Below are 14,042 nucleotides of genomic sequence, written 5' to 3'. Positions count from 1 at the left end.
ATTGGAACAAATTATAACTAGAGATAAGCAAAATAAACAGCAAGACAAATATCTATGAAAAAATAGATAAAAATAAATAAACAGTAAAAAAGTATGAATTGGGCTGCATATGAAGTTTGAGGTGACAAATTCACTAGAAGAGAATGAAGAAAAGAAAAAGCAGAGTAACAGTAAAAAAAGTCATGAAATGTATACATGGAGTGTATGTGAACTGAGAAAAAAACGTTCGTATGTTTCATACTGAATATGTGCCGGTTCATCCTTAGACTAAAGTTTATTCATAGTGAGAAAATCAGTACTCGTGTTTAGTTAAAATTCCTCTTATATTTTTAATTCTTACATATAGAAAAAACTGAAAGATAATAAATAAGTATATTAATTGTAGAAAAAGCCCTCGTAGCAAAAACATTCCGAGGATAAAAAATTATATATATATATATATATATATATATATATATAATACTTTTTTCTTTTCACTTCTACATTTTCCCAATTCAAGGGAGGAGAATACATTTTACGTCTTTTTTTTTTATTTCTGGAAAAGTCATACTTTTATTCTACTTTTGATTTTTATCTTTTTTTTTTGTTATTTGTGATGGGAAAAAATCTCTCATTTTTCATCCGAAAAAGTTAATTTTTATTTTTTTTCATTACTATATTTTATTAAACTTTATTTATCTGTCCTATTCCGATAGAGATAGTTTAAGACATTGTTTAGTACACTAAAAAAATCAAAGGTTAATAAATTTATTTGACAGTGTTTTAACCCTCTTTACATCTAAGTAAATTTCATTTAACTTTTTTATCAAAAACAATTTTACAACTACATGCTATGATTAATAATACGATTAGAGATAATAATAATAAACTAACACAATAAATAACTTTATTTGCGAACACTAAATTAACTTATTTATGTTCTAAAGATATGGAGTTAAATATGTGTTTGGTTCTTTAACTTTTAGTGAATTTTGGAATTAGTTCATTTTGAAATTTTTGACTAATTTAGTTGTTTTAATCAAATTTTGTTAGATTTATTTGATACTTCGTATGCATTTCAAAATTGTATTTGAATTGTTTATACTATTTCAGACATTTTGTTTTAATATTAAGTCAAATACTATTATGAAACGCGCTTGAAATATCAAATAAATTTAATAAAATTTGATTAAAATAAATAAATTCACGTATCTCGAAATATGAAAAACTAGATTGGTTCAAAATTTTAAAATGAACTAATTTCAAACTTCACTTAAAATTAAAATTAATGGACCAAACACATATTTAAATATTTAACCCAAAGATATATATAATAAAGTTTTTCTTCAACTTTTGATTTTGAGACATGTCTCTTACGTTTATGAAGCTTCGGAAATCAAAAACATCAATTAGTGGTGTTCGAACATTTGAAAAGAAAATAGGACCAGCAAGTACGTTGTGTTTTTTCTTTTTTTTTTTCATAATAGTACAAGAAACCAGCGTAGAGACCACCTTGCATGACTTGAGGTTGACCTATTACAGCGTCCCAGAAAGTTGGACTCCGTAAACTACTAATGTGAATCACAGAAAATTGTAACACATTCTTTTACCGTTGAAATTCTTCCTTCTTTTTTTCATGATTCTTTCTCTTCATTATTATCTTTTCTTTCACACCTCTTGTCCTTTTAAGAAACTGAAGTTATTTTGGTGTGCATGCTTTAGGGGTTTAATGACACCATTATTACGTGTTCATACATCAAATATGTAAAATCACATTATGTCTTCTTATTAATTTTATAGCACGTTTGTAGAAGAGTCCACTCTTAAGTCAATATTCAAGATCAGAGTTAATAGTAAGTCAGTAATAATGCCAACCTTGGACGAATAATTATTTATTTATATAAATTTAATGAAGTCATTCTTAATATTAATTTTGTTATTGTTTTGGGGTTGTGATTAATTTAAATGTTTATAATATCTTTTACTATATAAGCATGCTTATTTGTATTATATACGTTTGTACTGATCTTGATATTTTTCCTACTCTTCTACTTCATCTGTGGTATCGTAGTTGGAGTTTATCGAATGTGTTAACCCAAATTGTCTCGTCTTACGAGGTTTTGCTATGCTGTCTAATTTTTCTCGACTTATACATAACATATATATATATATATATATATATATATATATATATATATATATATATATATATATATATATAAATAAATAAATAAAAGGATTCCTCTTTTTGTGTTCACATTTCAAAATATCCATTTTATCTTTTAATATAATAATTTATTAAATTTTTAAAAATTGACCGTTACTTTTACAAGATTTTTATAAAATCGGGTGTCTCTGCTTCTTCTCTTCGTCTTTATTTATTAATGGTTATTATTTCATATGTTATCATATATTTCACTTCATTTTTAATAAATATAATTTTAATTTATATATTAACTTAATAACATTACAATATTATCACTTACTAATATAATAATATACATATTTAAAAATGCATACACACAGCCTGTGTTTATTATCTAAGCGATACATGAATTTTGTGTATCTTTCATCTTTCTGTTTTTTTAATTTTGAAATACCATCATAAGTAGTTGCATGTGTAATCAAAACCTCGAAAAAATAGGTAAATATACTTTTAATTCCTAATATTGTAATGCAAAATTGATAATCGTTGAGATTATTGTTATATTTTGATTCCAAAGTTTATATATATATATATATATATATATATATATATATTCTAAGTTAATTATATTAAACTAGCATAAATACAGGCGCGATAACGTATGTGTGTATGCATTTTTTAAATATATGTGATATTATATTAGTACATGATATTGTAATGTTATTAAGTTAGTATAAAAAATAAAATTTTATTTATTAAAAATAAAGTGAAATATATAAGAAAAGATAAGAGAATAACGGTTAATAAATAGAAAAAAAAGTTGAGATAGACGATTTTATAAAAAACTTGTAAAAATAATGGTTAATTTTTAAAAATTTAATAAATAATTATATTTTAAAGGATAAAATTGGAATTTTGAAATGTGGACACAAAGGAGGGAATTCTCTTATTATAAATGATTTTCAAAAGACTATTTTTGAGACATTTAAATTATTTAATATGTTCTAATTCAAATATGATCTAAAATACTAATTAATACGTAATTTTCTTTTTATAATAATATTATGTTAGAATATATATATATATATATATATATATATATATATATTTATTTAGGTTTAAACATCAAAATATATTAAAATTTTAAATAAAAATAAATTTTAATTTTGCATTCAAATTGAGATAATACAAAATTATATTCTTTAGAAAAAAAGTGCACCTAATGAGTGAGTTAATTGAATAACTTATACTAAAGACGAACTTTTCCCCTTTGTAATTGAAAATGTTTTTTTTCTTTTTTTGGAAAGATATAAAAAGGTTTAGACTTAGTCGTGTTTATTATGATAATTCTTTCACCTATATAAATTGCGCATTTTTCTCTTCATTATTTTTCTTTTGTCATTTATCTTCTTTACTTCCTTTATATAATATTTGAGTTCTTAAGTGAGAAATGTGTGAGAATTTATCTTTTATGATGCAAAATAAAATTTTTCTTTCATTCATAACATGAATAACAGTTTTGATGGAACTATTTTTTGTTTATACGAATATCATAGTAATTCATTTTATATTTATTGAATGATAGGATATTTAGTTTTGATGGAAAATAACTATTATTTGTTAAGTGTGAGTGAGTAATAACTATTATCTGTTGAGTCTGAGTAATACGACTCATAATTACTTTAAAGAATATATTAAAGTGTGATAAGATAAGGTCTTTTCTCCTACTGAATGATATCGTCTCTAAAGTGCGAAAGTCTATGAACTATTTAGAAAGATTTGAAATTAAGCAATTATGATATATGTCTCAACCATAGAGTGAAGAATATAAAAAAAATAAATAAAAAGAAAATCAAATGTATAAGTGAAAAGGACAAAAGAATATGTCAAAGGATAAAATAGATCTAATTCCTTAAGCGAGAGAGTTCAACATAACATAATATTTTGTTGAACTTAGTACATGGAGAAATTAGACAACTACACTTATTCCTTAATGAACATGTATTCAAGGTTATATAGGATTAAGGATTTATAATTTTTCTTTTAACATGATTTAGTGAACAATTTGATCACCAAACAAAATTGTTTAATGACTTATTTTATTTTACAATTTATCTATCTCAAAAGTGATCAAGAGTATACACAAGTGATTAAGAATAACATGAAAGTATTAAAATGTGTAATGATGATTATTTTGTTCTTTCAAGTAATTATTAGAATCGTAGTAGACCATATAAATAGGTTCAGACGTTGAGGAAATTCCCCGGCAAAACCCAACCCTTCAATGAGTTCCACCCAAAGTGCGACGAGAAGAATCCTCCACAACCCGAACACGGTGGTTTCCGCCTGCCACGCGAAACAGCTCCACGCGCAAATCGTGAAAGCCAGAGCAACACCGCACTCTCACTCCCTCGCGTGGGTCTGCATTATCAAATGCTACACCGCGTACGGCCTCCTCCGCCACTCCCTCGCCACCTTCAACCTCATGCGCGCTTCCGGCGTCTCCCCCGACCGCCACGTGTTTCCTTCCCTCCTCAAAGCGTCCACGCTTCTCAAACACTTTCCTCTAGCTCAGTCGCTCCACGCCTCCGCCATTCGCCTCGGCTTCCACTTCGATTTGTACACCGCCAACGCGTTGATGAATGTCTACTCCAAATTCCACCCCCACCTTTCCGCCAACCACGTGCTCGACCAATTTCCCCAAACGCAACACTACCATAATAATTATAATAATAGAAACAATGTTAATAATAATTTTACTGTGAAAATAGACTCTGTTAGGAAGGTGTTTGACAGAATGCCTGTTAGGGATGTTGTTTCGTGGAACACTGTTATTGCCGGGAATGCGCAGAATGGTATGTATGAAGAGGCGTTGGACTTGGTTAGGGAAATGGGTAGGCAAAACTTGAGGCCTGATTCCTTTACTTTGTCTAGCGTTCTTCCTATTTTTGCGGAGCATGTTGATGTTATCAAAGGAAAGGAAATTCATGGCTATGCCGTTAGACACGGGTTTGACAAGGATGTTTTCATTGGAAGTAGTTTGATTGATATGTATGCGAAGTGTACTCATGTGGAGCTCTCCGTTCGTGCCTTTTACCTCTTGTCTAATCGAGACGCCATTTCGTGGAACTCCATCATTGCTGGCTGCGTGCAGAATGGGAGATTTGATGAGGGGCTCGGGTTCTTTCGTCTAATGTTGAAGAAGAAGGTAAAGCCAATGCAGGTTTCATTCTCGAGTGTTGTACCGGCCTGTGCTCACTTGACAGCCTTGAACTTGGGGAAGCAACTTCATGGATATATAATTAGACTTGGGTTTGATGGTAACAAGTTTATAGCTAGCTCTTTGGTGGACATGTATGCCAAATGTGGTAATATTAAGATGGCTAGGTATATTTTTGACAGAATAGAGATGCGTGAGCGTGACATGGTTTCTTGGACTGCCATCATTATGGGATGTGCGATGCACGGGCATGCCCTTGATGCAGTTTCCTTGTTTGAGATGATGTTACTTGATGGAGTGAAGCCATGTTATGTGTCATTTATTGGTGTTTTAACTGCCTGTAACCATTCTGGGTTGGTGGATGAAGGATGGAGGTATTTTAACAGTATGCAATCGGATTTTGGTATTGCTCCTGGCCTGGAGCACTATGCTGCTGTTGCGGACCTTCTTGGTAGAGCTGGAAGATTGGAGGAAGCCTATGACTTTATTTCTAACATGGCAGTGGAACCAACAGGAAGTGTGTGGTCAGCATTGTTAGCTGCTTGCAGGGCTCATAAGAATATTGAATTGGCTGAAAAGGTTGTTGACAAAATACTTTTGGTTGACCCTGAGAACATGGGGGCGTATGTTATGATGTCCAACATCTATTCAGCCGCCCAAAGATGGAGAGATGCTGCGAAATTGAGAGTCCACGTGAGGAAAAAGGGCTTGAAGAAGACTCCAGGATGCAGCTGGATTGAGGTTGGGAACAAAGTACACACTTTTCTGGCTGGAGACGAATCACATCCATATTATGACAAAATAAATGAGGCGTTGAAGATTTTGTTGGAACAGATGGAGAAAGAAGGTTACGTCCTTGACACAAAGGAGGTGCTACATGATGTTGATGAGGAGCATAAACGCGACCTGTTGCGCACCCACAGTGAGAGACTTGCCATAGCATTTGGCATCATTAGCACTACTGCTGGTACAACCATCCGTGTAATAAAGAACATCCGGGTGTGCGTGGATTGCCACACTGCAATTAAATTTATGGCAAAGATTGTTGGCAGGGAAATCATTGTAAGGGATAATAGCCGATTTCACCATTTTAGAAATGGATCTTGTTCATGTGGAGACTACTGGTGAAATAGCAACTATGACTAGAAAGGGGAAACCAAGCATGTCGACATTATAACTGCATAAGCAGTACTAAACTGAGAGGTTGAGTAAAAATGCTACGAAATCAGTGTAAAAAAGACAGACTATAATCAAGGCAAAAAATTGGTTAAGAAGTTGGTTGCCATGCCATAGGAAAGCCATGCCATCAAAATTGTATTTGAGATAAGGCCTGTGTGCTCTCAGCTTTTTGAAGAGATAGCTTCAGAGTGGGGATTGGGATTACACATTGTCAAATTTCTTGGAAGCGTTTTGAATTGAGTGAGTACTGATTGCCTACCTTTAGCAGCATTGTGAGTGTTCAATTACTTCTACAAATTTCTGTTGGGTGCAGAAGGTCCTGTTTTGATGTATTTCATTGCCTATTTGACTTCCTACACAATCAATTCAACCAAAAATGTTAATAAACAGATATAAAAGACACGCATTTGAGTTGTGAACGTCATTGATGAGTCTTTACAGCGCCAATTGTCTTTCTCTGTGGTCTTATACTGCCATTAGAGGGAAAGTACTAGGATTCAAGAACATGAATTTTTTAAGCTAGGGCTTTTTTGAGTTACAATTTAGTAAGGAGTTCTTCGAGATTATGTCTTCTGTTTCTCCTCCATATTTTTCTTCAAATTTAACCTCTTTTGTATCTCATATGGAAGTACATGGGTAGTCTTTGAGTTTCTGATTTTTATTGACTTCTTAATTATCCTGTCTTGGTGTCTATGAACGTGATAAAGAATTTTCTGGTTTTTCCATTTTTGTTTCCAGACGCAGATTGCTGAACGACACCAATATTTTCTGCCTGACACAAGATAAACATTCTTCAAATATCCTTTTGTATACATTTTACAATTATTTTTTTTATGAATTATTTGTGCTTTTCCTTTATTAGTTTATGTTACATGAATATCAAATATTCCATGTATATAATATGAAAATTAACGAAAAACAGAATATTTAGATTATGCAATTGCTTGCTAGTTCTTCTGAATTAATTGGCAAAATAAGAATAATGAATTTTCTCCGTGGAAATCCACAAGAGATAGAAGGATTTTTGCCGAAGGAAATTAGCATTCTACCGATTTGCTAGCTTATGGATTTGGGTTTTTCCAGCTTGAGTTGAGATTGACAAAATTTGAGCCTTCACCGGGCTTCCTATTTGTTTATTTATACCTTTTCCAGACAGCTGCTTTAGATTGTTCTGTATTGTCAAAAAAAAAAAGAAAAAAGAAAAATGAAGGGATTTTAATTCTTTCATCATGTTCTGCAGTTCTTGAGTGCAAAATTTAAACAGTATTTCATTCTTTTTTGATTCCAGAGCATTTCCCCTAATCTTTAGTCCTTAACATTAAACCAGATCAGATATCATTGGTAGACAAGAACCCCTCAAGTCTCTGGTGAACTTGGACCTTGCAGATTTAAGGGTCAGCGACTCTGAAGGTAAATCTTGGTGTTTAGATTCCATGAATAGCTTCTTACTCATAGTTCTTGGGTCAATAATCTTATGAAAGAAATTTCCTCGCCATTTCTAAGAATAAATGGGTTACTCTAATAATGCACAAGGTTACACCATTTGATGCCCCATGGAAGGTCAAATATTTCACTTTATTTGCTAACAAGACTTGAAAAGAAAACATCAGAGCCACTGGTGTAAATTCTGACAAAACTACTACAACTTTAACAACTCTTATGATCTTACATATACAATGATACATAACTCTCTAACAGCAACAGTGTTAAAGTTATGAAGTTTTACAATTGTTAGTAGTCAAACCCAACTCATCACACAGTAAAACATGTCTACGTTACCTATTTTTCCTTAACTTTTTCCTGGTCTCAGTAGAGGTAAAAACAAGCATAACTACAAACTGAATAATGTGTCTGTCAGAAAAATAAATAAGAAGCCTAAATAATGATGACTTGACTTGTCTGTTGACCTGAATACTTCACAATTTGCCTGATCAATAAAATATTTTTGGCACATTCCTTTTAAAATACTTTTTATCAATAAATTGTGTGTGTTTTATTAAAATAGCGGAAGCTCAAGATTTTCAAAATTATCAGCATATGGAAATTAACTTATCTAATATTATAGATGTTAAGATTGCTGTGTGAAATAGTAAGTTGTAAACATTTTTATTTACAAATTAGTACAATTAATTATTTAAAGATTCAATCCTTCTCAAAAATGAAAATAATTATGCCTTTGATTATTTCAATTGATTAAACAAATGGTAAGGTGTACAAAAATAAATCGTTAAAGTAAACAAAAAGAAAATAGAAAATAACAATTTCATGATTTATATGGTTGAACTTTTTATAATGAATTAAATTATTGAATTAAACAGTTCAAGGGTCATCAATGAATTCAACAACAAATGCCATATTTGTATGACCTAAAATTAAATTTGATGTTTGGGTGAACAAATTTATTATAGCATTAAGTTGCTCTTGCTCCCACGTCTTTGTTTTAATGAATTTTTTCTCCAATATTAAATAACTGGCCAACTTTTTCTTAAGAAGCAAAGAAAATAAATTTATTATTCAGCTAAATCATAATTCATTCACAAAATAATTAGATTTTTTTCCACGAAATTTACATGCTTCAGTATAGTTTAACCAAAAATATAAGTAGAAATCAAAATTGTTGAAATGATAGCTTGTAGATCCATACTGTAGGACTAATTAAATTTAACTTATCGCACATCTAGTATTAAATAATTTTGAAGCTAAACATATTAGTAAAATCTTCATTTGTCAGTCATAAAAACAAATGAAATCCTGCTTGAAAAAAAGTCTTGACCTAACAAACCCTATTGAAAAATAACTTTATTTTGAAATAACAATACTTACATAGTATTATAAGTAGGCTTTTGGTTCAAAATTTCACGCTGGAAGCATGTAGAGTATTTAATTAAATGTAAATTTCAAAAATAAAACTTCAACTAACTATATCTGTAATACCATTATACAATATGTAAATTTTTTTAGCACGGTTAGTCTGTAATGCATTTCCAAATTCATTGTTCAGAATTTCAGTGACTGACACATTAAAATACTTTTATATATTTTAAAAAAATTTAAACTTATATAATTGGACCGTTTCAGTTGGAACGAACGAGAAGGATAACTCCTCGTGCAAGTAATACAGAAACGACATACTTGCATTTCGAGTAGGGAGAGTTGAACCGAAACCAAATTAAAATATTCGAATAGTAAATTAAACTATAATAAAAAAAGACCAAACATAGTGAAAAAGATATACCAATTTAATTTTTAATTTATATCTTAAATAAAATATCTGAGGTGTGGGTCTGATTCGAAAACCCCAAAAAAAGAAAAAGGTTGGAAAGTGCTGTGACGGTACATAAGGAGCCGCATGGAAATTTCATTTCATTTTGTTTGGAGTTTACAACTTTGAACTCATCTCTTCAGTTCCCTTTTCTCGCTCTTCTCTTCTCTTGTTTGTTGTATGCGCGATGGTGAAATCGAACGAAAATGGTTCTGGTTCAGGTGCGGTGCCTCCGTTCTTGAAGAAGTGTTACGATATGGTGGAAGACCGGAACACGGACTCCGTTATCCGTTGGAGCGATGGCGGCGACAGTTTCGTCATATCTGACACCACGCAATTCTCCGTCACGCTACTTCCCACCTATTTCAAACACAACAATTTCTCCAGTTTTATTAGACAACTCAATATTTATGTTCGTCTCTTTCACTCTTTTCTTCAGCTCAATTCTGTTTCAGTCGTTTGTTTCTCTTAGTTATCTTGAAGATGAATAAATAAATAAATATTATTTGGTATGTTTATAATTCGTCTTCATCTGATTTTGTGATTCATAAATTGGCTGCAATTTCAATGTTCTTACAGAGTGCCTGAAATTGTTGGTGGTGTTAAAAAAATTAGGTTATGGTTGCGATGCAGAAACTCGCTGTTCGATGTATATAACTCTTGCATGCACTTGAAAACCCTTTCTGTTGAGTGAGCCTTTGAAATTGTGTCGGCAACTAGATGCAAAATAAATTGGTGTTTGTTCGCATGAGTTTTACCCGCTCCATAAATTGTTCTGTGCTCTTAAGATATTATTTTAGAGTACTGTTCGTTTATTTGTTTATTCATTCTTTTTGACCTTACATCCTAGAATAGTGTTCATATTTCTTATACAAGTTACTTTTGTCCAGTAAACTCAATTTGGATATGGTTGCCTATGCACACTTCATTTTAACTTGAACCAATGTTTTTGAAAGCGCTATCAAGGATGCTTATGCGAACTCAAAAGCATGTTTGGGTATCTATTAGTGAAGAAGAGAAACATAAATTTCTGTCTTGCAGGTCGAATGTAGATTTAGGTCATTGCAATTGATAGCCAAACACACTATCAATTTGGAGAATTAGATTGCTTCAAACTTAAGTTTACAAACTTTAATTCAATGCACAGTCTTGGAAGAAATGTTCTGTTCCATTCCCTTAATACTGACTTTATACCTACTTAGTTGTTAATTTCTGAATTGGCCTCGTTATTCCATGACAACCTAGTCATTGGGGTGGGGGGATCCTTGTTGACTGACAAATAAAAAGCATTTTAAATAACACCCGACTTTGTGAGAAGCTACAACATGTAAGGAGTATCCGCTTGTTTATATTGGTGTGCGTGTTTGTTGCCTCTATCTGTTTGTTCCTTTATATCTGTGTCATTTGTTATGGTTGAGGGGACAGTCTTTTACTGTGACTAATTGGGAACTGAAATATCTAACAGGGTTTCAGGAAAATTGATACGGATTGCTGGGAATTTGCCAATGAAAATTTTGTTAGGGGTCAAAAGCAATTGTTGAAAAATATACGCAGAAGAAAACATCCACACGTTGCAGACCAACAAAAAGCATTGCCTGAGAATGACAACAGTGATGAACCATCCCAAGAGGTACCCCATCATGGCCTTTGGAAAGAAGTTGAGAATCTCAAATCTGATAAGAATTCGCTGACCCAGGAGTTGGTCAAACTCAGGCAACACCAGGAATCTGCTGAGAACAAGTTGCTGCTCCTGAGTGATCGCCTTCAAGGAATGGAAAAGCATCAGCAACAGATGCTATCATTCTTAGTCATGGTCGTGCAAAGCCCTGGGTTCCTGGTTCAATTGCTTCATCCAAAGGAAAATAATTGGCGTTTGTCTGAATCATGGAATATATTAGATCAAGATAAACAAGATGACAAGCCAATTGCTTCTGATGGGATGATAATAAAGTATAAGCCACCAGTAGGTGAAAAACTCAAGCCTGTAGTTCCCCTATCTCCAGCTTTTGAAAAACAAACAGAACCTGAGCTCTCTGCAGATGGGCTCAAAGACTTGTGCATTAGTTCTGAGTTCATGAAAGTGCTTCTGGATGAAAAATTTAGTCCATTAGAAAACCATTCTCCATTTCTCCTACCAGATTTACCTGATGACGGTTCATGGGAACAGCTTTTTCTAGGCAGTCCTTTTTCGGGAAACATTGAAGATTCTAATAAAGAAAGTGAGGAGCGCACGGATAATGGAATGGAAATAGAACCGACAATATCTGAGACCCCAAATGAAAATTTTCGAACTTTTGAATCGATGATTGTTGAGATGGAGAAAAATCGAGAATGAGTTGGAATTTGGAGGGGCCAGAGTTTGGAATCTCATACTGAGCTAATGGAGCTTTTGTTTCTGAAACTAACAATATATAGGGAAGGAAGTATTAATGTCCATCAGATATTTTTCAGCTGGGCTGTCTTAACAAATTGCTCGGTTGGCGCTATAATTATATTATAGTATTAAGTCGCAATTATTTTCTCTCCTATCTTTCATGCTAGAGATCCTCATCTAGAATCCGTGTAAGCCTGCTCTCATTTATCTGTTGAGATGCTAAATATACATGTTTTTTTTTGTGTGTGTGTGTGTTCTTTGATAGAATGCTTAAACATACTTTAAGAGTTTGAAGGTTCTGTTGATATTTTTGCTGTCAGTAAGGTTCAGTTTGTATCTGAAAACTAATCCTGATTTTCCTGGTGCACAGGTTTTAGCATCCTGACAGATGTGAGAATGGGAGATGTCTGGTAGTGCGGCTACCTATTTATGATGGATCAAATATTTCTACTTGGAGAATTATAAGGGAGAACGGCACCTTTATTTTTTGCATGTTTTTGGACATGCCTTCATATATAAAATTTCATATGATGCATGCATACTACTTTTGCATATTATTGCAGAAGCCAGTGCTTCTGACGTGCTGTTTGTCTTCTTTCTCTTACTACCTACCTGTATAGTTCTCATGCCTCTGAACTCATGTTTGTGTTTGATATGGCGGCCAAGAGATTTTGTTGCCCCCACAAAAAGGGACATCATAGTATGACATCATTTTTTTTTTCCTTCCTAAATTAAGGATCAGGGCTAACTTCAAAACATTTTGGGCTGTTTAACGGGTACATGTAAATTTATTAGGAGTCTGGGAACACAGATTAGTCACATGAGAAATTCTCGAGAAGATCATTACTCTATAAGCTATTACCTCTTATCCATAATCATTGCTAGATTAAAATAATAAATAGATTATTTCTTAAAACAATTTTACTCTATAAATATATTATTTTTATAAGTTTCAATTTTTTTAAATATTAAAACTGTAGTTATTTTTGGACAAGGCGAATAAATAAAAAGTTGTATATCTTTATTTTTGCATAAACTACTGTTTAACACGTTAATTTACATAAATAATTAATAATGAAAGCAATAATATTTCAAATATTTAATAGTTGGTGACGTAACGCGCATCCATGTTAGGAAAACAAACAAGTGGATATCTATTTTACAATATTATGATTTCCTTGGTATTCTTTTTCTTCTTACAATATTACGTAACTCGTGCTTTCTGTCTTCTTCTTTTTTTTTTTTTTTCCTTTTTTGCGTTTGGTATTCTTTTCCTAACTCTATTCTCTTGTTTTTCTTATACCGTTTTCCACGTTTATCAGAAACAAATCCTAATATTACAACATGTAAGACGTTTCAACTTAGAATTACATTACTCATAAGTTAGATATTGATTATGATAACTGTTTAGAGTGAGCATTAATAATAACACTTTCATCCAAGATGTAGATGTAGTGTGATATAGTAAGGTAAATATTAATACGAATGGGAGTGAATATATCATAAGTTGTGTCTAAATGATTAGTAATAGGAAGTTAGAAATAAAAATTTTATTTAAATTATATGCTATAAGTTTATTTAAGGTACATTTTAAATGAATAAAGGTTTTAAAGATTATAACTAAAAGTTAGATATTTTTATTTTTATTCTATTTAATATATCTCTTTCTGAACTCTCTCTTTTTTTTAACTTAAGCTAAAAAACATTATAAATCGTGTTACTTGTACTTAAGGAGACAAAAAACATAAGATTTTCAATAAATGGATTGAATCTGAATCTTGATAAGTAAAATATTTTTCATTAAGATTTTATTATTTTTTTTATTCTTTATGAATGATTTGTTAAGAGAAAATGTTGTTATTGTAAGGTTTGATTTTTAGAA

General features: G+C 31.6%; 2 protein-coding genes across 3 annotated transcripts; both read left to right on the top strand.

The window, feature by feature from the left end:
* The first annotated feature begins 4,377 nt into the window (after nt 1–4,377).
* LOC114177398 (putative pentatricopeptide repeat-containing protein At3g23330) lies at nt 4,378–7,345 on the top strand. 2 transcript variants are annotated; one of them, XM_028062723.1, is made up of 2 exons: nt 4,378–6,796; nt 7,263–7,345. In XM_028062723.1, the coding sequence occupies exon 1, from the start codon at nt 4,410–4,412 to the stop codon at nt 6,471–6,473; it is 2,064 nt and encodes a 687-aa protein (XP_027918524.1). In that variant the 5' UTR covers nt 4,378–4,409; the 3' UTR covers nt 6,474–6,796; nt 7,263–7,345. The 2 variants fall into 2 exon arrangements, with proteins under 2 accessions (XP_027918524.1, XP_027918523.1); XM_028062722.1 differs by having other exon boundaries at nt 4,378–6,764; nt 7,263–7,326.
* A 2,500-nt stretch (nt 7,346–9,845) lies between these two features.
* Nucleotides 9,846–12,998, top strand: LOC114179319 (heat stress transcription factor A-8). The gene is made up of 3 exons (XM_028065619.1): nt 9,846–10,198; nt 11,252–12,348; nt 12,531–12,998. Exons 1-2 carry the CDS (start codon nt 9,974–9,976, stop codon nt 12,119–12,121), a joined length of 1,095 nt encoding a protein of 364 aa, XP_027921420.1. The 5' UTR covers nt 9,846–9,973; the 3' UTR covers nt 12,122–12,348; nt 12,531–12,998.
* Nucleotides 12,999–14,042: the final 1,044 nt, after the last annotated feature.

The sequence above is a fragment of the Vigna unguiculata genome, chromosome 3, assembly GCF_004118075.2.
Source record: "Vigna unguiculata cultivar IT97K-499-35 chromosome 3, ASM411807v1, whole genome shotgun sequence".
In the NCBI taxonomy this organism is placed as follows: Eukaryota; Viridiplantae; Streptophyta; class Magnoliopsida; order Fabales; family Fabaceae; genus Vigna; species Vigna unguiculata.
This window is presented reverse-complemented; position numbering and strand designations above follow the sequence as displayed.

Excerpts from the sequence above, each read along its gene's own strand:
- LOC114177398 (XM_028062723.1), top strand. The coding sequence starts at position 4,410 with ATGAGTTCCACCCAAAGTGCGACGAGAAGAATCCTCCACAACCCGAAC.
- LOC114179319 (XM_028065619.1), top strand. The coding sequence starts at position 9,974 with ATGGTGAAATCGAACGAAAATGGTTCTGGTTCAGGTGCGGTGCCTCCG. Across the intron at positions 10,199-11,251 it reads TTAGACAACTCAATATTTAT|GGTTTCAGGAAAATTGATAC; the intron begins GTTCGTCTCTTT and ends AATATCTAACAG.